This window comes from Mytilus edulis, chromosome 14, assembly GCF_963676685.1.
Source record: "Mytilus edulis chromosome 14, xbMytEdul2.2, whole genome shotgun sequence".
Lineage (NCBI taxonomy): Eukaryota > Metazoa > Mollusca > Bivalvia > Mytilida > Mytilidae > Mytilus > Mytilus edulis.
The window spans coordinates 31138887-31162885 of NC_092357.1; the positions used below are offsets into that span (position 1 = coordinate 31138887).

The 23999-nt window shown below is 33.4% G+C and overlaps 1 protein-coding gene across 1 annotated transcript; it reads left to right on the forward strand.

Annotated features, from left to right (window-relative positions):
* Positions 1-4031: 4031 nt before the first annotated feature.
* Positions 4032-7134, forward strand: LOC139502722 (POTE ankyrin domain family member D-like). The gene is made up of 3 exons (XM_071292286.1): positions 4032-4478; positions 5088-5186; positions 6492-7134. Exons 1-3 carry the CDS (start codon positions 4166-4168, stop codon positions 6893-6895), a joined length of 816 nt encoding a protein of 271 aa, XP_071148387.1. The 5' UTR covers positions 4032-4165; the 3' UTR covers positions 6896-7134.
* Positions 7135-23999: the final 16865 nt, after the last annotated feature.

The following is a 23999-nucleotide window of genomic DNA, read 5'->3' on the forward strand; positions in this document are numbered from 1 at the left end:
ACATGGACCATTTCCGTAGCATGTTAATCTGTTTTAATAAAATTTCGTAATATCTTATAAAATTTGTAGATTTTGCTAACAAAGTCCTTATATTTGTATAAAGTAACATTCGTTTATAGTCGAAAATTGTTTTAAAGTTAAATAAGCTACATTTAAACATTGCTTGCTAGTCCCTCACTGTGATTTATATTAGATAACTCTGGTTAACCTCCCAATCATTTTTTTTTCTCTTCATAAATTTCCCAATCATTCTATCACGACAGGGGTGATAAATAATTATCATTTATAGTCTTTTTGAAAAATTATGAACGGTTCCTTATCCTGGTAAATGTATGTAATCACTTTAAACGTTTCAAATTTATGAAATTATATTTCGTACATCAATGTCTTTGGTACACCAATAACAAAAACTGAAATATATTGAATTGATACATTAAGTCACTATTCAAAATTAAATCAGAATTCTATACTTAATTTTAAAATAATGAACCTGTTCAAGGGAGACAATACCCGCATTCGAATCGAAACATAATACAAAGGAATGTCACTCTTGCATACAAATGGTACATGTACATAAATATAATTAATTAACTGTGCATTCATGCTCCACCTTCAATGAAGATTCTTAATTATAAATAAAACCAAAAGTTTTAAATCTATAACAGAATAGTGAAGACTAATGAAAGCTAACCCACTGTAAAACATATTTCTTTGAAATTTTTTAAAACTTACTCAGAAAAATGCATGAGCCACTCGACTTTCATAGCTCATAATTAACGTTTTACACATTATTTTAATAAAGTAGTTAAAGATTATTGATTTCTCAAAGTGTAAGACGCAATATAAATCGTATGCGTGCATCAACTTACCCAAATAAAGATTTAATTAAGTTCTGAACATTTCGACATGGTTTTGTTTATCTTCACATATACCGGTTTGTAAACAAAATACAAGTACATGTTAAGATCCGACTAAATACCTATATCCCTATATCGTCAGGTAAAAAACGCTACATTTCGTGCTAGCGACTACTCGTTGCACCGAAAAGATTTTGTCCTGATTATATTATGTGTATTTGACAGCGACTTACTTTATTCTCTTAATATGCTTTATGGATAGATAAGTGTTTAATGTCCAGTAGCAAATATTACATATATATCAGGGCGATAACATGTACATGCGATATGAATGGTGAACGTACTGAAACAAATGCAAGGAGCAAGCAACACCTAATTGATGTACGTAAGGAGAACTAAAAAAGATGCAACGAGCAAACAAAACCTGAATGGTATGCATAAAGAATACTGAAACGGTTACTACGAGCGTGCTAAACCTAATTGGCATACGTAAGAAATACTGAAACTGATGCACACAGACAAAATGCATGTTATGTCGTTTTCCTGACAAATTCTTATTCAAAGTATGCAGATCTAGTCAGATTATCAAGGACATACATATATCACATGGTAAACATTTTTATTGCTTTTTTTTTGGCGTTATAGGTGATCTATACAAACGATAACATATCAGTAGTTACACTCCACAAAATTGACACGTGTGGTTTGTACTTATAGTCTACTTATTCACCTTTTTGGCCAATGAAATGTTTAGGTCTACCGGTAACAATTGTAGTGTCTCTCATATTACATTGAATAACTATGAACATGGTAAAGATAAATGCTCGCTGTCATGTGAGATATAAAAAAATGTGTTCTAGGAAGTGCATAAGGGATGTGTATTTATTTAGTCTACTTTTGAGATGAACATCAATTAATAAAACATAACAAAACTATTATGTATGCCTATATTTATTTGGGTATTTCCCATAGTAAAAATTATGTTGGTATTAACTAAAAAAAATATAGCTGTTCAGGCACACCAGAGATCCTTTGCTTTTTACATTTTTATACTATATAATGCTAAATGTTTTAAATTGGGTTACAATAGAAGTTATTAATAGCAATCTTATCGAAACCCCGCTAAACAACATATTATTACTCCAAGCTATATGAAATGTAGTGCAGAGAAAGCTAAAGTGAACTTCATTGTTTGCTTTGCACTCCAATTGCTACATGTACAAAAAAGTCATCCATTTTGTAAATTGTGCGTAGGTAATCTCATAATAAATGTACAAACTATCAAAGAAATATATCATTTTTTTTTGCATTCTAAATAGGTACAATGTAATATGGTTCTAATGGTGAACTTCCGAAATTGTGTAATTATCGTATACATCAAAGTTAACAACGATGATCAATATATCTTCAAGTATGCGTCTGTACCATGCCAAAGTTCTAAACTGTATAACACCGATTTGAAGTTTTCAAGCGTTGATAAATGGTGTCTTTAAATGATTTCGATTTTTCCGTACATGAAAACAAATATTTGTTTCCTGTGCTTTGTTGTCTTTCATTTTACCATCAGAAACACAACATTTGCCACTTTTGTCGTATTTACTGGTTACATTCTTATTCCACCGAATGACTGTTGGGTACGGTTTGTTTTACCAAATCTAAGTTTTCTCGGTATTTTGTAAACTTTTTTTTCTGTTACTTTTATCGTGATTTTTCTGTTACTGGCGATGTTGCTTCTTTTTTCTCTTTCTTTGTTATCATTGTTTTGATTGCCTCTTTTGTTTTTCCAATTTTTCGCAATTGTATTACGCGGTTTTGATCTGTACTTTATATATTATATTAAGTTGATTGTTGTTTGTTGAATGTCCAGTGGCAAATATTTTAGACATATTCAAGGTGAAACCAATTTTACAATTAGTACATAAGGAAGGTTCTGCTAAAATCGTACTCCAGAATTTTCACCTCAAGAGCGGGATTTTTAATGCCTCTAGAAAATGAATGCATGATGAATTGGAGCAGTAATTTTTCTTTACAATTGATCATGCACGACAGCGTATGGAATGTGTTGGACGTTCTCTAAACTTGGCGTTGAATATTTTTGAACCATGCCTTAAAAATTCGAACATGGAATAAGAAAACGGGTTGAGATTAAATAAAATCGAGAATGGAAACGGGAAATGTGTTAAAAAGACAACAACCCGACAAAAGAGCAAGAAGCAGCACGAGGCCACCAGTTGGTATTCAAGACACGTTATAATCTTGCATCCGGAGGTATGCATAATACATGTATGTATTAGTTCGAAACTTATATATGCAGCAAAGTTAAAAGAAAAACAATACAAATACAAAATTTACAAAGTGTTTGTTTTGCAAGAATTAAACAAACAGGATGCCTTGAAAGTTTTTTTTTAGCTTAGATGCACGAAGTAGTCCCAAATTGTACAAATACAATAACAATCAAAACCAAGGAGTAAACACAGACTCAAAAAAACAAAGGACATTTACATCAACAGTTATAAATAATAAATAAGAAACAACACGAACTCCACTAAAATGCGAGAGTGAAATCATGTGCTCCAGAAGGGAAAGCATTTCCTGCACCGTATACGGCAAGCGTTATTTTGTTAAGCCTCTCTTTTATTTCAATTGAATCGTTTAATATGTTTCATTTTTTGGGCCCCTTATCATGCTTATAGTCGACAATACAGTATGGTTTTCTCACTGTTGAAGGCGTACCAATAATTACTAACAGACACTTCATTTTGAAAATTGAAAATCCAAAATCTAGTTCAAACACAATCTTCAACTTTCAACTTGTTGGTCAATACTCCAATTTTAATGTTAAGGTCAACTTCTGGTGTAATTTATCATATTCATAAAACCTCTAAAACATTCTTTTGTTTCTCTAATTCTAAGGAAGTACACTTTAGAATATTGATGACATTCTTTACATGTGACAGTACAAAGAGAAAAACAAACTATAAAAAAAACATGCTAACATTTTGAGAGTGATACAAGGACGTTCAGAAGGAAGACCTTGTCAATATATATTTCTTCTCTGTGCTAACTAGATCTGTGACGCGGTTGGTTGATTGAGGTGACAGGTGCGACGCCATTAATTATAATATTGTCATATTGTCTACCTGGATTAGTATATATATAGTCAGAACAAGGTAAAAAGTATTCATATTAGATATCAGACTGTTGAAGAAACAACTCTAAAATTTAAAAAAATAATCATTTGTTGTGGATTCGAATTGTGTTTTGACCGTTCTTGGGAATTATATTTTGATAATTAGAAAAGAATAAAAATGAGTTTTCGTTCTTTACAAACTGATCGGGAACACTCTACAGAAAATGTTCAGCTTCACAGACAACTTTGTAGACAGAGATCAAATTCTACTCCCACTTTGTGTAATGTAGCATCTGGAGACGTTAATGCTAAAGACAGCAAAGGTCGCACGTTGTTGTATTATGCTGCTAAGTATGGACAGACGGAAATAGCTAGATCGTTGTTAGATGCTGGATGTGATCCTAATATTACTGACTGTAACAAAAGCACTGCTCTCCATGAAGCCACTGATGGTTCTCATCTCGATGTGATCAAATTACTTATAAAAAGTGGTAAGTGTTTAATGCAAGTTGAAAATCAATGTGTTCTCTATTGGGGAATATAGAAAATTATGCTTTAAACTTCATTTGCCAAAAATAAAAAAGATAATCAAAAACAAATAATCAAACCAAAAACAAACAAACAACAACAAAAATATAAACCAGGACATTTCGGTTTCTTCTATATACTTAACTTTTTACACATTTTGATAAGGGTAATGACATATTTCATATTGATATTTTTTTCATTATAAACTTATTGTACTACTAATTGACAGTTGCTAAAAGTTTACTAAAAATAATTATATTATTTTTTAAAGATGTATTGGTTTTCATGCCCAGTTTTGTAGTCTAAATAAATATGAATTATCTAAATCTAATTTGATAGTTATTGCTAAAACTAATCAAATTGTTACAACGTTCTACGTAGCAATTTATTTCCTGAGGACATGAAACTTACATTTAATTGTAATTTTGAAAGAATGTACAATTTTCGAGAATACAATATCTACATTTTAATAAGATCCTACAAAACAATGTTTACAATATCTGAAACAAAAACGCCAACGTTATAATTTTAATAAGATTGTAAATATAATCTCTTAATTTTTTTTCTTTTAGAATGTGATTTGAATATTAAAAATCTACAAGGACAAACAGCATTGATGAGAGCTGTATTGTTTGATGATATTGCAACTGTAAAGATTCTCCACAAAGCAGGTATGTGTTTAATATTTTAGAGGAAACATGTCTTTGGTATAATTAGAAATTGAATTTAAACGATATTCTCTTATACTATGGCTCCATTAAAGGGCTAAGTATACAAACATAGCACAAAGTTTGAAAACCATGAGAGCTTGGCAAATTTGATATACACTACTGAAAGAGTATACTCGTTTGAATTATTTCACATTTTGGGGCCTTTAATAGCCGACCACACGGTCTAGGTTAATTTATGGTGAAATGAGTATGGTGGATGATCTATAAAGACTTACAAAAAATATTATTTGAACAAAAAATATATGTCCACATATTTGAACTCTGATGGATGATTGTCTCATTGGCAATCATACCACATCAACTTATTTTCATACTGAAATATTTTGAAATACTTGCTGTAGGTTCAACGGTATATTAATTTAAAAGTTCAACTGTTATATCTTTATTTAGTTTTTTTCGTCTGAAAATTCCCTCAAATTGTCATAAACGGACTTGTAAACATGAACGTAATTAAAATTCAGTGCAACATTGTTAACCATGACGTATATCAGAAAATTGTGACTTTCGCCATAAAAAATGAAAAATGATGTGCAACAAGGTCGCCCTATTCGTCACTACACATATGATATAAATAATAATTATGTCCATTAGAGCTTGAGGGATTTACATGTAATAATTAATTTTATTGTCTAATATTAACAGATCGTGTAAGTGTTGAACGATATTATGGTGTAGGTGTGTGTGTTATTGTGGTTGTCACACTGACCTAACCTCATCATAAGTATATAGGAGTGTCTCGACAGGGGTTATGCTTTTCTTTATTCTTAATTTTTGAACCATTTTTCTATATCATAAATTTACTATGTCCATTTTTTAAAATTCTTTATATTTCAGCTCTATACTATTCTCTACCTTATCTTTTAATTTTGCTTATCATTGCCCAGCTTTATTTTATTTGTAGCCATTTAATTTTCTGCATTTTTGTCCATTATTCTCTATTCTGTAAACTCCATTCAGACTTTCATATTAGGAAAGTCATACGGGTTCGAGAGTATGCCTTTAATTTCACGTTAACATCCGCTTCGCGTAACAAAGGGATAAACAACTTACATTTTGCATTCATATACACAAAAATATCGACGGAAGGATTATAAGTACAAAGCTACCAATAGAAAATAAAAACGTTACCAATAGAAAATTAAAATGTTACCAATAGAAAATTAAAATGTTACCAAATAAAAACGTTACCAATAGAAAATTACAATGTTACCAATAGAAAATAAATGTTTGACTTATTTTTTTCAGGTGCAAATGTTGACGAAACAGATTGCACAGGGAAAACAGCTTTACTTATTGGACTCCAAGAAGGTAGAGAAAAATCCTGTGTATACCTCATAAAGCATGGTTGCGAGGTGAACATCGTGGATAAACTTGGACAAACAGCATTATACCTTGCTACACACACAACCGTAAAATGTTCACCAAGTGTGTGTAAAAAACTGATCAGCGCTGGATATAGACTTGACAATGATTCCGAGTGGTTACCTAAAGACTTACTGAAAGGTCTTACTGAACGTGGAAGGAATATCCTTGGTCGTTTCTTAAATATTTTCAATAAGAAGAAACAACCGTGTAATTTGGAATTTGTTCCTGAGGAAAGCGATGAACTGGAATTTCCGAACTTTCGAATTTTAGATATCTGCACATGAATACAGTTTCGGTGAAGGATGAAAGTGCTTAAGACAAGTTTCATTGAATACATGTAAATTTCCTAATTTATGATTTTGAATGTGGAGCAAAGATCAATGAAATCCAAGACTCTAATATTGTATTTATATAATAAGAAATTCAGTATTATGTTTAATCTATTTATTTGACAAATTGATTACATTTACGTGTATGTGTAACTATGCTCTAAACATTGTGAAATACATTATTAATATCTAAATTTGATTTCATACATTTTATGCTTTAGTACACATGAAACAACCACATTTAAAGCTTATTACATTTTGTCAATTGAGAATCTGAAAATTTCAATATTTGGAAACAATAAAAATATTGGTTTCGTTTGAAATAAAACGAATAAAACACAGACAACATCAATAAATAAAAAAAAAAAAAACACGCACAAAATTAAAAAAAATCTTGAAAGTGCATCGTGAAAATGTAGCTTTGCAATGTTGTGTGTGATTGAACTCGAACAAACAAAATGCGAAAATATCAAGAGTTTATATAGTAATTTGTAAAAAATCAAAGCTACTTGATTGACGCTAAACTCAATGTTTAAAAGTGCTACCGCTTCAACAAAAAATTGTTCAAAGAGCGTTTGCAAATTCAGTGGTATGAACAATGCAATACATCAATGGTAAGATAGGATGGGTCCATCAACAACATGTGCAGTCTGTGCCATCAATGGGCATCTTTCTATGTACATGGTCGTTTCGTAAACCAGATTCGTGTAACATATGCAATAATGTTGCATTACAAAGTAAAACAAAAGGTGATATAAACTTCAAATTGATAATACTGTAAATTCCAAAGTCTTTGAGCTGTTTTTATCATTGCGAATTCTACAACAGGATATGTTTCACCAAAAAGGAGAAACTCATTTTGAATTTCTATATAATTATGTGTATACAGCTTTTCTTAAATCGCAAGAAACGAGATAGTACACCTTTGAATAGACCATTTGAAAAAAGAAACTTATTGTTGTGTACTGTCTATATAATTAGAAAAGATACTTCTTCTTTAGACTCAAATGTTTGATAAAACCATCAATTGTCAACATACGCGTCGATTTGTCATGTCCACATCTTTCTAGGTTAAACGATTGTTTGATCAACATGTATCTTTAATTTAGCGTTCTAAATACCCAACTTCTAATAATTATTTACTTTATTGTCTGCATATCACCATTAATCAAATACCTTTTCGAAGAAAAAAAAAACAGCTATTACTGTAAAAACATGTATCTGTCGTCTAATGTTACTTATAGATAATTGAGTTATCACATTACGGCGACTTTTTCTTGTTTTATTGTCATGACACAACCCCCTACACCTCATGATTACAGGATTTTTTGTCGTTGCCATTACATTTATAGAATGTTTTATTCCCTAATGCAGCATTGTGAAAGATTGGGACTTGCACGTTTGTCGTGACAACTTTTATGTATTGGCATAATTATCTAGGTCAAAATATAATTTGATTGACAAAAATCTCATTGATAATAACTAAAAAATGTTTCACAATATAATGCACAAATGTAAAGAGGAAAAGTTGATATAAGTGATGTTTGGTTTAAGCATAGATGTAATACCCATTACATCTATGGTTTAAGCAAGGATTTGTATGTTTGATATAAGGACAATTTTCGAGTAATCCTCACCATTTTGTCTACAGTCAGTGTAAAAATTAATATCAAAACAGTTTTATTGTACACAACCAAATACATGTAACATTTTTAATCATCGTAAAAGAACATGATATGACTCCACAGAACGTAGCATGCAGTTTGTTTTTTTGTAATATTTCATCAGCGTAAATTTAAATTATAGACACCAGTAGGTAAATATGCTTTAAACAGTTTATCAAGCTTTGTTTTCAAACAGTTAAACAGTTATTGCATCAGTATCCGCGACAATTATGCCTCATTTATTGCACTCGGAAGATTTTACAACTGTATATGTCTGAGGTTATGAATAACATCTTACAAAAGAAAAAAACACATTACACGGTACAATATTCACTTATGGTTATGCAATAACCTAATTATACCTATTCGAACAAATAAGATGAAAAATACACGGAGACAGAAATTGTACCTTCAAGTTGTATAGGATAACAGTATACTTCGTTAAAGCTATAAATAAAGGCACAATTAAAGTTAGTCTGGGTGCAAAAATGTGTAACACCATAAACAAAATACATAAGTGCACTTTTTAGTGTCAACATTGAGAGCTGATTGGTTTGTAATTGTTTACAATGAACCAATGAAAAACATTCAAAGATAAGGCTTTTTGTTTATATCTTTTGCAATGTATTAACTGTCAATTAGATGTCATAAGCGTAATTAAAACGTCGATATATATCTAATATATCGGTATCTTCCAATTAACTCGATGTTTAATGTTATATGTAATAGTACTGAATACTAGACAAGTATATACAATTCATCCTGTACATCTCAATAGATTTTGAAAAATCAGTAAATACTTCTTGAAAATGACTCTTTCTCAGAAAGACAAAAAAAAAATGTTTAAGTGCATATGTTTATCGAAATGTTTGTGCGCGGAAAAGGGGACATTGTTTAGCTTTGTAGTAATAGCGCTCGTGTTACGATTCCTGTCTTTCAATATTATGCATGTAGCCAAGTTAAAAGAAAGTATCTTAATTTTACAAAAAGTGCCATGAACAAAAGTGCACTCTTCACAAAATAAAATAAAAGTATAATTTTACAATAAGAACTTGCAAACTTACGTTCAAACATGATTAGTATTACTGTATCATTCTACAATTAAACCAAACGGCAAATGTACATGTAGTATATCGTTCTTTGTTTATGTTCCGGACCCTATGAGTATTTGGACCATATGCGTATGGTCGGACCGTACGCGTATGGTCGGGGTAATTAACAATCCGTTACAGTTTACTTTTAATACTTCTAAAGTCTTGATATGGTATGACCGTTCATTTAAAAGACGCTATCACATAGGTAATTTTATTATTATATTATGATAAAAAGATTAGCTAAGCAAAAATTGGAAGTTTCACAGTTAATTTTACTTACTTGTCAAAACTATAATAAACACATTTTATACCAATGGTCATTACCGATGGTCTTTACCGATTTGTTATGGCAATATGTCGACTAAAATGAATAAATTCCAAAAATTTCTTAATAAACTGCTACACAAGAAGTCACTAGAAACTAAAATAGTTTATTTAAGTTGTCTTGTGAATATGGTGTATTGCAATCATGTTACGATATTTGAGATCTAGAGCTTCTTAAAACACCGTAGAAATATCGGAATGGCCCAAGACCTCGGTATCACTGTACGCAGCTACAAAAAGGCTAGCTTTTCACTCGCAAACAAAGGTGTAAATAAAAAGGATCGTGAGCAACCAAGACTTACAAATGCAAAAAATCTTTGATACCATGTGGAAGTAAATGTCACCCCAAGCCTACATGCAAGAATTTAATTAGCGATTATGGCATCAATGTTTAATTTTTACGTAGTATTTGAATTATAAAAATAATACATTGTCATGTAACCATCATTCTTCTTTTAGATAAAGTTTTCGTATAATTGAAACTTTTATAATGTAATTTAAAAAAAAATACCTAAATGGTCCGGCCCGTTAATAACCAAACGAGTATTATACTCATATGGTCCGACCATATGAGTATACGCGTATGGTTCAAATACTCATATGGTCCGGAACATTTATACATATGAGAGATCATAGGTTTACATATGATATGCCTGTAGAAAGGATTTTGTTTTCGGCAAATTGCGTAAATTGGGTATCTGACAGCATATTGAAGATAATATTATTAATTCGATGCCGATATATATGTGGAAACTTGAATCCTGGATTCATAGGATACTACATGTAACAATTACAGATAAATAGAACGTCCACTGTGTAAAGGTTCGTTAGACCGAGGTTCCAAGCTGCTGTATCACGGTTGCAGCTAGTTTTAATGCTTTTAAAATCATGTGAAGTAAATTTATTGACACGTGACATACACTTTATAAAATCTTTTAGATAATACGTCTTACTTTATGATTGATTTATTTTAGTTTCAGTAACGTTCAGTGGCAAATATATCATGCATATTCAGGATGAAATAAAAAATGATTATACAAAACCATATCCGGACGCCCCTTACCAAATGTGTCCTGTTGAAGGATTTGATGAATGAATTCCTTTTTGAATGTCTTAAAGTTTGGTCAGTGGTGTAAAACTTACAAATGCAAAAAATCTTTGATACCATACCTGATGAAATTTATTTCAGAAACATGTTGTGCGCACAGATATCATATCATTTTTGTTATGAATATGTTGTTGTCAAAGAGGAATAACTCTGATCTTTATTTTTTTTTATATATTTGACAAACAAACTTATGAGTGAAATCTAAGAACTTTAAATGAGTACGATTTCATGTATTGAAGTTTTCCCGTCGCATTTTGTTCGTTTTCTTTCTTCTTTTTTTCATCTTTTTCAATGAAACCCTATTGAACAGTTGACTCCCACATCGGCTTATCTTAATAAACAAGTACATGTACAGATGACTCTGCTATCATTTGGAAATTTACTAGAATGTTGATTAACTATACAGAATAGACATTAATGGTCAAATAATGTAATGAATAAAACAAAATCTTAACATTTAAACATTGACTAATACAGAATTCAATTATACCCCTGCTCCTATTGTATGGGACATACTAGTTATTTTTTTGTATACTCGTCCGTTCGCCAGTTAGTGGGTCGTCGGTCCTGTCGTCCGACCTCCAACTAGTCCATTGTATATTTTTGTTTTTAAATCAAATTTCACATTATAAAGCTTACTGTCCCCCTTTTCAGAAACTGGTATAAAAAGTAAAGGTAGTCTTGATTTTTAACTCACCTGGCCCAAAGTGCCAAGTGAGCTTTTCTCATCACTCGGCGTCCGTAGTCCGTCGTCGTCCGTCGTCTGTCGTCCGTCGTTATCCTTTACACACATCCTCTCCTCTGAAACTACTGGGCCAAATTTAACCAAACTTGGCCACATTAATCTTTGGGGTATGTTGTTTAAAAAATGTGGCCGATGACTTGGCCTGCCAACCCAGATGGCCGCCATGGCTAGAAAAACGAACAAAGGGGTAACATGTTGATTTTGGCCTAGATTTCTAAAACCAAAGAATTTAGAGCAAATCTTCAAATAAGTCACCATGACCAAAATGGCCGATTGACCCTTTAAGCAGTAATTGCCCATGGATGACCATAGCTTCGAAAACATTTATTGCTTTTGTGTAATTGCAATTTTAATGAAAATTTATTAATTGATGTCATCAATGAACATGCTATAACGATAAATATCAAACGGCAGTCTGCAGTTCCCTGGCTTTGTACAGGAACACAAATCAAGACTTCAGAAGGTATACACAGTGGTTGTCACTTGTTGCGATGTTAAGTTTCTTCATACTTGTTTTTAGTTTATTATTTTGTTCATAATAACATTAACGGCACCAGATGCGCATTTCGACTATACATGTCTCTTCAGTTATGCTCGTGGCCAAAATATTTAAAATCCAATGTTTATATAAAAGATGAAGAGCTATAATACAAAAGTTAGGAAGCAGGTTTGCTAGTTTGAATTGTTTTAAAGTCACATCGGGGATTTGTATACCTGAATATACGCTTTGCCCATTGTTGAAGGCCGTACTCTGACAATTTGGTGTAAATGTCTGTTTCATTATGTCTCTTGTGATGAGTTGTTTCATTAACAATCATACCACATCTTCTTTTTTATATAATCAAAGAGGAATAACTCTAATCTTTTTAATTATACACTTGTTAGTGATATCTTTGATAATACCCAAGACATGATCATAATGTCATATTCTGAATTTGTCCGGGTGCATTTTATTTGATTTTTAGGACCATCTTTGTTCATGGAACTCTGGTGAGTAATTGGAATGTTACTCATTAGTCTTGATACCACGCCTCTTTATCTAAATATACTATATGTTTTAATGCTATCAATTGGCAATTTACAAGGAGTTTGACGGGAGTTATATAATAGAGAATTGTACTGAATAAAGCAAAATGAGCAAAGAAAAATATAAAAAGAAAGAATAAAGATTAATGGGGTGCAAAAACATAAATAATGATTTGATAAATAAAGGAATAAGGTGATTAATTATTCAGTACAGATATGAAGGATACACATAACAAAAAATCATCTCATTACCAAGATTTTTTTTTTATAATACAATCACTTTCAGGAGACCTTAACAGAGTAAACGCCATTTCTAAAGTAAGAAAATTCCTTTAACTTTAAAAAAAATTCAGAAGTTGAATATTTAGAACCTAATATACCTACATGTACCTTTAAAACCATCATAACAGCAAACTATTTAGATTTGTTTTGTAAAGATGATTTTCCATTGCTCCTTTATATGATGCGGGGCATACATGTACATGCATCTATTTTTTTGGCTTGTTCGTCCGCTTGCCTGTTAGATCGTCGGTTCTGACTTCAGACCTCCCATTAGTCTGTTGTTTTTTTATCTAATCGCAATAAAGTTTTACTTTTTGAAGCATAATGAACACTTTATCGGAAACAAGATAAAACAGCTAAACACAGTTTTCATTTTGTATAGAGAAGGAATAATTAAAAATATGAAAAACAAGGATTGGGAAAACTGAAATAAGACCTTGAACATTGAATATCAATATTTTTTGTCCTTATAGTGGGAGATAATATGGAAATAATTGCGCAAATTGTGATATTAGCATGACATTTGGTATACAAGTTGACTAATTGATAATTACAATAAATCAGCTACTGGCCATACAAATTTTCCGTTTTTATTAAGATGACCATCGCGCATTTTGCAAATGACGTCATATAAAATTGGCTACATTTCGCAAATCCTCGAAAGCTGTGTTGTAAGTATAATTCAATGATAAATTTGATTAAACGTAAATTTAAATTCCTTAAGTACGAAAACAACACATTATTGAAGAAAACGAGTGACGTCCGGTTCCAAAATTGCGTCAAAAACGTTGAAATTATATTTTTTTCATAATTTTCATCAACTAAACAAGTGATAGCACTTTCTTTGTTAAGTTTAAATGCCTAGTTTAATGAGAAAGACAGGTTGCTTATCTTGTAATTATCTAACAGTTGCCAATACAAAAACATGTACAAGGAAGGTCAAAACGGTAGCATTTACAGTTGCCAACACAGCTGGATTTTTTGCCTCCGCATTTCAAAAGTTCCTGACACGAAGATGCAATGGCACCGAAAGAAGTCCATTTTTGCTTTCAAGTGTCATTATTTTTTTTCTCACCCAACCCCAGTGTTCATGACTTGGTACATGTACCTGTCGAATACATGAATTAGGCTGAGCCCAAACATGGCAGCCTTGATATGCTTCTCTTTTGATGTGCTCCTGAGAAGAACCTCTTGAAGGCGGAGTTGCATCACAATGCCGCTACTTTCTGTCTAACAATTCACATCGTGCCTCGTTAACAGCAAATGTTGATATTGTTCTGTCATACATGATGCAAACAAATGCTTCTATGATGTCCATGTCTTTGTCTTCATATTTAAACGAAAGTCAGGAATATGACAGTTCTTGTCCATTCGTTTTTGATGTGTTTTGTTATTTGATTTTGCCATGTGATTATGGACTTTCCGATTAGATTTTCCTCTAAGTTCAGTATTTTTGTGATTTTACTTTTCACATGTCAGCCAAGCTGACCTCTTCCCTTTTCCACGAAAATCTGACAAAGTGTCACATCCACTGAATGCATGAAATAAGGAGGAACAGCTACACGAGAACAAGATGCATTTGATATGTCACGTACAAGAAGCCATCAAAAGTCTTTCTTCCTTTCAAAACATATCCAAAATTTGTCCATCCTAATTTTGCGAGTGTATTCTTAATACTAATACATCTATGTCAGTACTACCTAAAATTACCTTTTACAACAATTTTCATAATCATGCAAAACATGGACAAACATTCGTGTATCTGCTTCTGCATGATTACAAGGGATACCATATGGGAAGTATCCTTATTGCAATTGCAAAGAATAATTTCACCATGAGTAACATTTTTATAAGCCTCTAAAGAAGCAATTCTGTCGACAAGGAACTTGAAAAATTTCGTTTCGTTGTCGTCTTTACAGGGAAAAATACTCCAAACCCTTGGTGTTCTACTAGAATCAACACCTGTCGGTCTAGCACAATAACCTTGTATTGCCTTTGTCCTTTAACAGCTTTTAATATAAATTATTCTTTCAGCAAACATCAAATACAATCTTTACTTTTTGAATACTTATCGATGCAAGATTTTATGCAATGCAGTATGACAGCATTTAAAAAATCATGAAATATTTTTGCCTAGCTTGGTGGCCTCGAATTAACCATTGCTGCCCCATTAACGATACATGCGTCAGAATTTGGATCAGCATATCATGCATATCGCACTAGAATGTTTCAAAATATACCTATTTGCAGTGATTAAATACCACTGTTTAAAGTGACATCCTGAGATAAAGACGGAGGAGCAGTTTAGGTTTTATGGATAAAGAAATATTCCAAGTCGAACTGTCTACTGTGACAAGAAATGAAAAGTTTAGAAAAGATATCGCAATCACTTTAAAGGTTCTCTAGCATTATTTTTGACAAAGACGTTTCCAGTTTAATTTTACAGCCGTAATAGGAAGAAGATCTTTTTGATCTGGTTAGAAAAAGCAGGTTCTCTTTCGTTTTTCATTTGCTTCAAAAGATCTGCGTATTGTTTGTACCAATATCTTGGAGTTTATTTACATATCTTACCTGCTTCCGAATCAACAATTTCCTTAATAGACTGAGTCTTTTTATAAATCTGACGACTCTTCTAGATTTCCAAACTCATGCATCACCTTACAAAGCCTTTGCAGGTTGCACTTTGTAAATACAGCTGTTTCTCAAACCACGCCTCCTTTTGGGGAAATCTAGAATATGCATAAAAGATTATTTTTTTTACATACTGGTTCCCAGTTATGCTCTCTGTGTTCCATCTCACAGAGACATAACTTGTTACCAGTAAATGAGACCTGTTTGTGACCTTCTGCTGTTGTCTGTTCTATGGTAGGGTTGTTGTCTCTTTGACACATTCCCCATTTTCATGCTCAATTTGATGTGCATATTGTTTATATTGAAATCTGTGGTAACCCTTCATTCGAGGTAGGGGTAGTTAAGAAAATGAGTGTTAGTTTAAACTCTGATAAGTTTAGGGCATATTAAAACGTTGGAAATATGCCACACAGCCCTATATTTTGACCTTTGTAAAAAATTGCAGTGCATATGAACTTTCAAGTTTAGGATAAGATTTTTTTTTCAAAACTTCATAGTAAAAGTGGTACAGTTTTAGCCGTAAACGGAGTTCCTATGGACAATTGCATTGTCAATATTTACAGAAATGCAACCTGAAGATTTTTAAAGAAATTCTTTTGTGTTTTCGTAGAGTCTTCATCATGCCGTTCATCTGTTGTAGAAAGACTCTTACCACTAAATCTTTCAAATTCATCTTCTAGTCGACTGACTCCTGGTCCAGCTACAATTAAGTTTTTTAAAAGGGATCTTCTGTTTAACATATGGCACCAACATTGCCCTTCACAATTTCATTATTCTGTTTTGTATCTGATCAATTGTGTAATAAGAAACACAATTTGCTGGTCTTACGTACAGTGAAATTATCATTTTCAAATTGTATTGCCACCTGTTTGTGATGTTCGGGAAGGGACGCCAGGTCTCGGGGTAACGATCCTGCACAATCTACACTATCAAGACCTAAACAGATACGGTACCATGCTTTACATGAACTGTTTGTCAAGTACACGAAATGAGCATACTACCAAAACAATTATTTGCACAATTCCCTCGATTTTGATAGCTAAATAAATATCTTTCACTATATTGCAGAAACAGGTATTGTTAGGTTTGAATGAGGTAAAATTGTCATTATTTTGTCCATTCATATTAAAAAAAAAAATGCGTAAAAATACTTTGGCTTCGTAAACAATTCTTCTTTTTTCTATTGAGATGTTCTTGCCTTTTACGGGGACTAAATAAATGGACAAGACATCATTACAAACACGTCTTTATTCTCCATAAGCACGTTCACACTCAAGAAACATTAAAAACAGCATTACGGGTCTGACCTTACACCCTTACCTGGAATAGCCCCGACCTCGAACAGAATTCAACCCTAATACATAACATCCCCCCGCTTAGCAAAAATTTGGATAATTTTTTTCCACAGGTTGAATTCAGTTCAAACCATAATACTATGTAAATATCAATTTATAAAAAAACAATCTTCAGTACAATACGACTCCATATGCAAAAATCTTATTGAAATACGTTTCAACTCTTATCTCTACAATCTCACATCTTACTCCATATGCTCTAGTAAAATTTGTTAACGTTATGAAATCACAATACAATTATTTGTAAAATAGCATATATATATATGAAACAATTTTGTCATGACTGTAGCTGTTTATTATACATCGATAAGGAACCAACAGAGACCGCTACCTCTTATTGAAAATGAGCTTTCCACAATAGGTTTCATCCACCATAACTGTTTCTCTCACACTCTCATACCCCACCCCTTTCTCTCTCTCACAGACTCGTGGATCCGTATTTATAGTTAATGAAACGTGTTTCAGAAAAGCAGCACCTCTTGAAACGGCAATTTACGATTTCTATCACACCGCTACTGACAATATTCCACATGAACATTCATTCTACTGTATCAAATGTACACGCTATCAAATGATTTCCGTTATCATGAACAAATTTGATGAAAATCAGTTATGTGCAAATAGTGAAAACTGATATGCAAATCTTGAATGAATTTATGCACACTTATTAAAAAAAATAAAAAATGGGCTATTCCAAGTCAACCAAAAATATAATGAAATGCAATAAATTTGAACAAACGATTAACATTAATAAAGTGCTTCAATTAACAGTTCAAAGTTTATCAAATTGTTGGACATCTATACAAGAATACGAATGACGGCGAGATAACCCTCACACAAATATCAGGTGCAACAGAGATGATGCTAGTGATTCTTTTCTTTTCTTTTTCTTACATTACTTTGTTACGCAAACTTTATCTCTGGATACTTATGAATTAGCGGCAGTGAAAATCCCGCACGCTTATGCACGTCATTTATTTCATTGTAAGCGGCGGAATAATTTCCACACGCCCAAGCTATAATACACTTAATTTATTATAGGCGGGGGCCTTTTACTAATAATCTCTTTGGCTTTAACGTTGAGATCAGAAATATCCATCCAACGTGCGTTCTATGCAGGTTCGCCACAAAGATGAACTAAATACTTATGTGTTCCGTTCACTATTTTACAAGCTAGTATACGTTTGATTTTAACATAGTCTTTGATATGCCTATCTGTGGACGATTCAGGTGTCGTAAAATTAGTGTCTCGGAAACGCATGGGTTTTCTGTGTGTCCTTTTAGAACGTCGCAAGGGTAAATTATTTTCTGATGTGCTTACATCCGGGACATTGGATAATTTATTTTCGGATGAAACAAGATCATTGCATGGACTATCGTTCTCACTGTGTTCCGAATGTTCATCTGATAGTAAATCGTGTTCTACTGTGAACTGATTGACATTTGTAATAACTGGATCCATGAAATAGTTACACTGATTAGGTTTGCGAACATATGCCGGCTTTAGTCTATTAATATTGATTGACGGGAAAATTTTAGATGTAGTCTGGTCTTTTAATGTATATAAGTGTGGACTTTCACAATTTTCCACAACATATGGTCCTGCAAATTTGAATTTAAATTTATGTCATGGACCTGTCGGGTCTTTACTCATGTATACAAAGTCGCCAAGTCTTAATGTTAAGTTATGAACTTTTTGATTAGCGCGTTCCATCATTGCTGTTTGCGACTTTAGTGCGTGATCCTTTACTTCATTCCGAATAATATCTAATCTTTCGGAAAATTGTTTAAGATAGTCATGATAATCTTTTGGGATTGACGCTAAATTCAAATCACGAACGTGTTCCGACAAAGGAAATTTAGGACGACTGCCGTAAAGAATTTCAAAAAGTGAATATTTTACACTGTCATTGGCAGTTGAATTTAATGAAAATAAAATAGATGGTACCATATCCTCCCAATGTTTTCCCTGTTGAATGTAAGGCGTCATGCGTTCTGCAAACGTTCTATGCGTTCTTTCACACAAACCAAGACAGTGGTGAGTAAAACTCGGTGTGTATTGCTGATTTATCTCCAGTAATCGACACACTTCCTTAATTGCACGAGCGGTGGCTTCCGAACCACGGTCACTGATCAGAGTATCGCAAACTCCATATTGAGACACAAGTTTAAACAAGACTTCCGCAACTGTCAACGCATCTTTGTTTGATATAGGCTCTGCAACTAAAAATTTTGTGAACGCATCGACGGCTGTAAATATATAAGAGTTTCCTTTTGCTGACACTGGTACAGGTCCGTATAGGTCCATTTGCCAAACCTGAAAAGGCGCTTCAGGCGTCTTAAAAGCGACGATACCTGCTTTTGTTTTAACTTGAGTAACTTTTCGGCTCTGACAATCGTGACAACTTCTAACATAATCCGTCACACTCTGTAATAATTTCGGGAAATAATAATGTTCTTTTAACATGTCCGCTGTATGTTGAATGCCACCGTGTCCACCTAACGGTGAGTCATGGTACAATCGAAGAACGGTTTTAATAGCGACCTCTGGTAACGCTAGTTGATACGAAGTGAAAAGTTTTGTCCGTTTACACTTTGCTGTACGAGTATGAAAAAGCAATCCATCCACCATGTCATAATTTGGAGTTTCGAGTAGAAGTTTTCTAGCAGCTTTCTGTGAAGAGGGTAATTTATTCTGTTCAAAATATGATATAAAAGGTCCAAAGTATGGGTCCCGCACTTGCAGTTTTTGAAAATTGTTCTTACTAAAAATCACCATGTCTAAAAATTTCAATTGAATCAGTGAATTTAACTTGCGTATTGTTCTCACTTGTAGCCGTTTCTGTATTAAGATTAGTTTGGGTTTCGTCACCATCGGTATTTAACGTTGTAAAATTTGAATGATCTTCCTTTTCCGTATAAATTTCTGTATCCTGATTTTTAGCACTTGTTTTGTGATCGACTGCTTCTGACTGATTTTCAGTGTCAATATTTTGAGATGAAGTTTCCGGTATATCACGGTTTCCTGTATCTGCTGTTATATTACGGTCTTCAGAATCACATTTGTCCGTGAATTGTTGATATTTTATGTAATCTGGTAACTGACTTTTTATTTTGGAAATTGTTTGATCTGCTACATCGTAATCTTCTGTATCAGCGTCATATCCAAAATCTAATTGTTTGTTTTGAAATTGTTTACTGCGCTTAAAATGTTTTAAATTCCTAATGGAGTCGTGACTTTGCATTACGTTGTTAACTTCCGGAAGATTGTGTTCTTGAAAGTCAGTACTTTCAGAATCAATAAAATTCGGAAATTTAACACGCTTTCCTTCAAATTGTATATCACCAACATGTTCGGGAACGTACGGAAAAAATGGGTCCTCTTGATCAGGACTATCAATACCTTCACAACAAGTCAATCGAGTTGACCGAGATAAAGCGTCTGCAACCTGCATATCTTTTGCCGGTTTATATCGTAGTTCAAAATTGAACTGTTGCAATATTGCTACCCAGCGTTCATATATGGCCCCTTTAAGTTGTTTTTGAAATATAGGCCGAAGGGCCTGATGGTCGCACTCGACAATAAATTTACGACCCCTCAAATACATTGCACAATCTAAAATAGCTGTTACCATCCCTAGTAATTCTAATTTTGTAGGTCCGTACGATCTTTGCCATTTGCTTAATGACTTAGAACCAAAACGAATTACACTGACCTCCTTACTATCGCTAGCTGTCTCCTGATACTGGTACAACATGTATCCTATACCTTTAGAACTGGTATCCACTGCTAAACAAAACTCCGTATGAAAATTTGGAAATGCTAAGATCGGAGAATTTGTCAATAAAGATTTCAACTTGGTAAATGCATTTTCTTGTTCTGATGTCCAACGAAATTTGGCGTTTTTCCGAAGAAGTTTGGTTAGAGGTTCTATTTGAGCGCTAAAATTTGGAATAAGTTTCTTGAACCAGTTCAACAGACCTAGTGCACGGCGAAGTTCACGTACTGATCGGGGTGACGGATATTTTTGAACTGCTGTAATTCGATCAGGCGGTGGTTGTATACCGTCTTTAGAAATAAGATGGCCAAGGAACAAACAAGATTTCTGTGCAAAATGACATTTCTTGGGGCCCAATTTTAGGCCAGCGGCTTGTAAACGATTAAATACCTCATGTAAATCACTAAGGTGTTGCTCAAAGGTTTCTGATGTTATTAAAACGTCATCTAAATAACACAGACACGAATTGAATGTTAACCCATGGAGCACTTTGTCCATTAAAAGTTGAAATGATCCTGGCGATGAACTTAAACCCATTGGTAGGCGGAGAAATTGATATGTACCGTAACAAGTGTTGAATGCAGTATATCGTTGGCTGTCTGGAGATATAGGCATCTGAAAAAATCCTGAACTTAAATCGATATGAGTTATGAAATTCGGGGTCCTGTTTGAGAAAGACTCTGTTAAATCCTGTAATTCTGGTAGTCCATAAAAAAACTGCAGAAACAAAATCTGAACTGAGAGAGACTGTTTGAAGACTGATTGAAATCGCTATTTTGGCTATTTCGGGACTCCTTGGCTCTTTTTGAAACTAACACTATGGGATTTGTGATGGATATATCTTCGGTTTCACCAACTGGGGAAATTATTCCTTGTTTTAGCAAATGATCGAGATGATCCCGAAGTACTTGTTTTTTATCTGGGGTAAGGCGATACGATCGCTGATATTTTGGCTTGAAATCCGGTTTTAGTATAATCTTGTGTTGCACTACGTCCGTGAAACCTAAACCAGGATTTTCATCTGTTACAAATATGTTGTCATGCGATTTTAAAAACCCTTTCAATTGTCCTTGTTCAGACTCAGATAAATGTTTTGGAATATCAAAATAGGAGAAAAATTTTGTCCCACTAAGTTCCCCATCTTCACACTTTTCGGTCGAAAACTGTACATTATTAACCTCTGGATTTTCTCTATTTCCTATACATGTAGCTATTAAGTCAGAGTCATTGTCAAGTATCTCAAATTTCGCAACAATCTGACCCCTTGGAATATCAACTATTTCACTTGTAGAATTAAACAGTTTGACAGGCACCAGTTTATCTTTATTTACAGAAACTACCGATTTCGCTGTCAAAACACCTAATTTAAACAAATAAGTATGGTTCGTGTATATTCACGATACCATGTAAAATATCATTATGAACTTTGCCCCATACTATCATCTCAGAATTTGGCAAAACTGACAAACGCTTTTGATTTTTCACTTTACAGAAACGGGAACATACGGTCAACTTTGAAAAATCTAGCATTATTTTCTTCGAGACCAAATAGTCTGTGCCTAATAATAACGGATGTGATGTTTGTGAAAATACATGTACTAAAATCCAATGTTTTCCTTGCGGAATTTGTATTTTAATTCGTGAAACACCAATAATGTTAACAGATTGGTTATTAGCTAAAACAATTTTCTCACTAGTTGAATTTACCCATGACTTGTGAGTTTCAGGTATTGAATTAAATAATTGTTGTGAAATTACATTTATTGAGCTTCCCGTATCTACTAGGGCTGCAATTTTCAAATTCAAAATCTGTACAGGCAAATAAATAAACTTATTCCGGCTTTCCATATTTGATGTAGAACACTGCATTTCATCATCGGAAGTTTGAAAATGTTCAGATTGAACAGTGTTAATAAATGACCTAGAAGGCGAACGACTACGACATCTGGCACCTATATCAGTCCTCCCGAAAGACCGTGCCTGGTGTCCTCCGGGACTGTTCAGTTTCCCGAAAGTCTATTACAATTAACCGCTAAATGACCAATTTGGTCACACAACTGACATGTGATATCGGAACTGCTAACTCCTTGTCCGTTCCAGTTGCAATAACGTTTAATATGATTTGGCGAATTACAATTGAAACAAAGATTGTTTGTTGCCTGAGGGAGGTAGGTTGCCTGCTGACGACTGTTGGTTGCCTGAGGGGGGTTGGTTGCCTGCTGACGACTGTTTGTTGCCTGAGGGGGGTAAGTTTCCTGCTGATGACTATAAGCAAATCGATCGGTACGTCTGTTTTGTTTTGTACTTTCATCAGTTTTAGATGTAGTTAAATTTTGGACTGCCTTAGTGAGAGTGTCTATTTGTGACTGTAAGGAGGCGAACTCGGAGTCATGTTTATCACTAGGTTTTGCCTGTTTACTTGCCGCAGCTACTTGTAGCTCAGCCTTCCAATACCCATAAGCTTCGCCCATTTTAGCGGCTGCTAATGCCGATGGGCTGTCTCTATGGTGACCGGCTCTTACAAAAAATGCTAGTTGTTCGGGTAACCCTTGAATGAATTTAACTAAAATTTCGTGATCAGGTTTTTTCAATGTATTTGCTTTTTCCACAAGTTGGCAATAAAAATCATCAATTGACTGGCCTGACGATAAAGACATGTTTTCAAAGATTTCACTATCAAGCATAACTGTAGGATTTTGCCAGTCTAAATCAACATATTTATCTGTGAACAAATATACTATAGCTTCCCATGATGCCTTATTTTCAGACGATAGTGAATTAAACCAGGTTAATGCTGGACCAGTCAAATGTAAATGAAGCGCCGCTATTATGCGGTTGTCGTCCAGTGGTGAAATTTTATGTAGGGTTGCATATGATTCAAACTCAGCAATAAATAATGCAGCATTTTCATGGGGATAGCCGCCAAATTTCCGACAGTTTGCTAGTTTTTTCCATCGTGTCTGAAATGGCAAGATTTGAATTACATGTTGAAAAGTTCAAAGGTAGTTTTGGGGACGGAGTAAGTAATAAATTAATATCTGGCTCCTGAAG

Bases quoted from the DNA above. Each gene is read 5' to 3' on its own strand.
- LOC139502722 (XM_071292286.1), top strand. From the start codon at position 4,166: ATGAGTTTTCGTTCTTTACAAACTGATCGGGAACACTCTACAGAAAAT. The intron at 4,479-5,087 runs GTAAGTGTTTAA...TTTTTCTTTTAG, and splicing joins CAAATTACTTATAAAAAGTG to AATGTGATTTGAATATTAAA. The intron at 5,187-6,491 runs GTATGTGTTTAA...TATTTTTTTCAG, and splicing joins AAAGATTCTCCACAAAGCAG to GTGCAAATGTTGACGAAACA.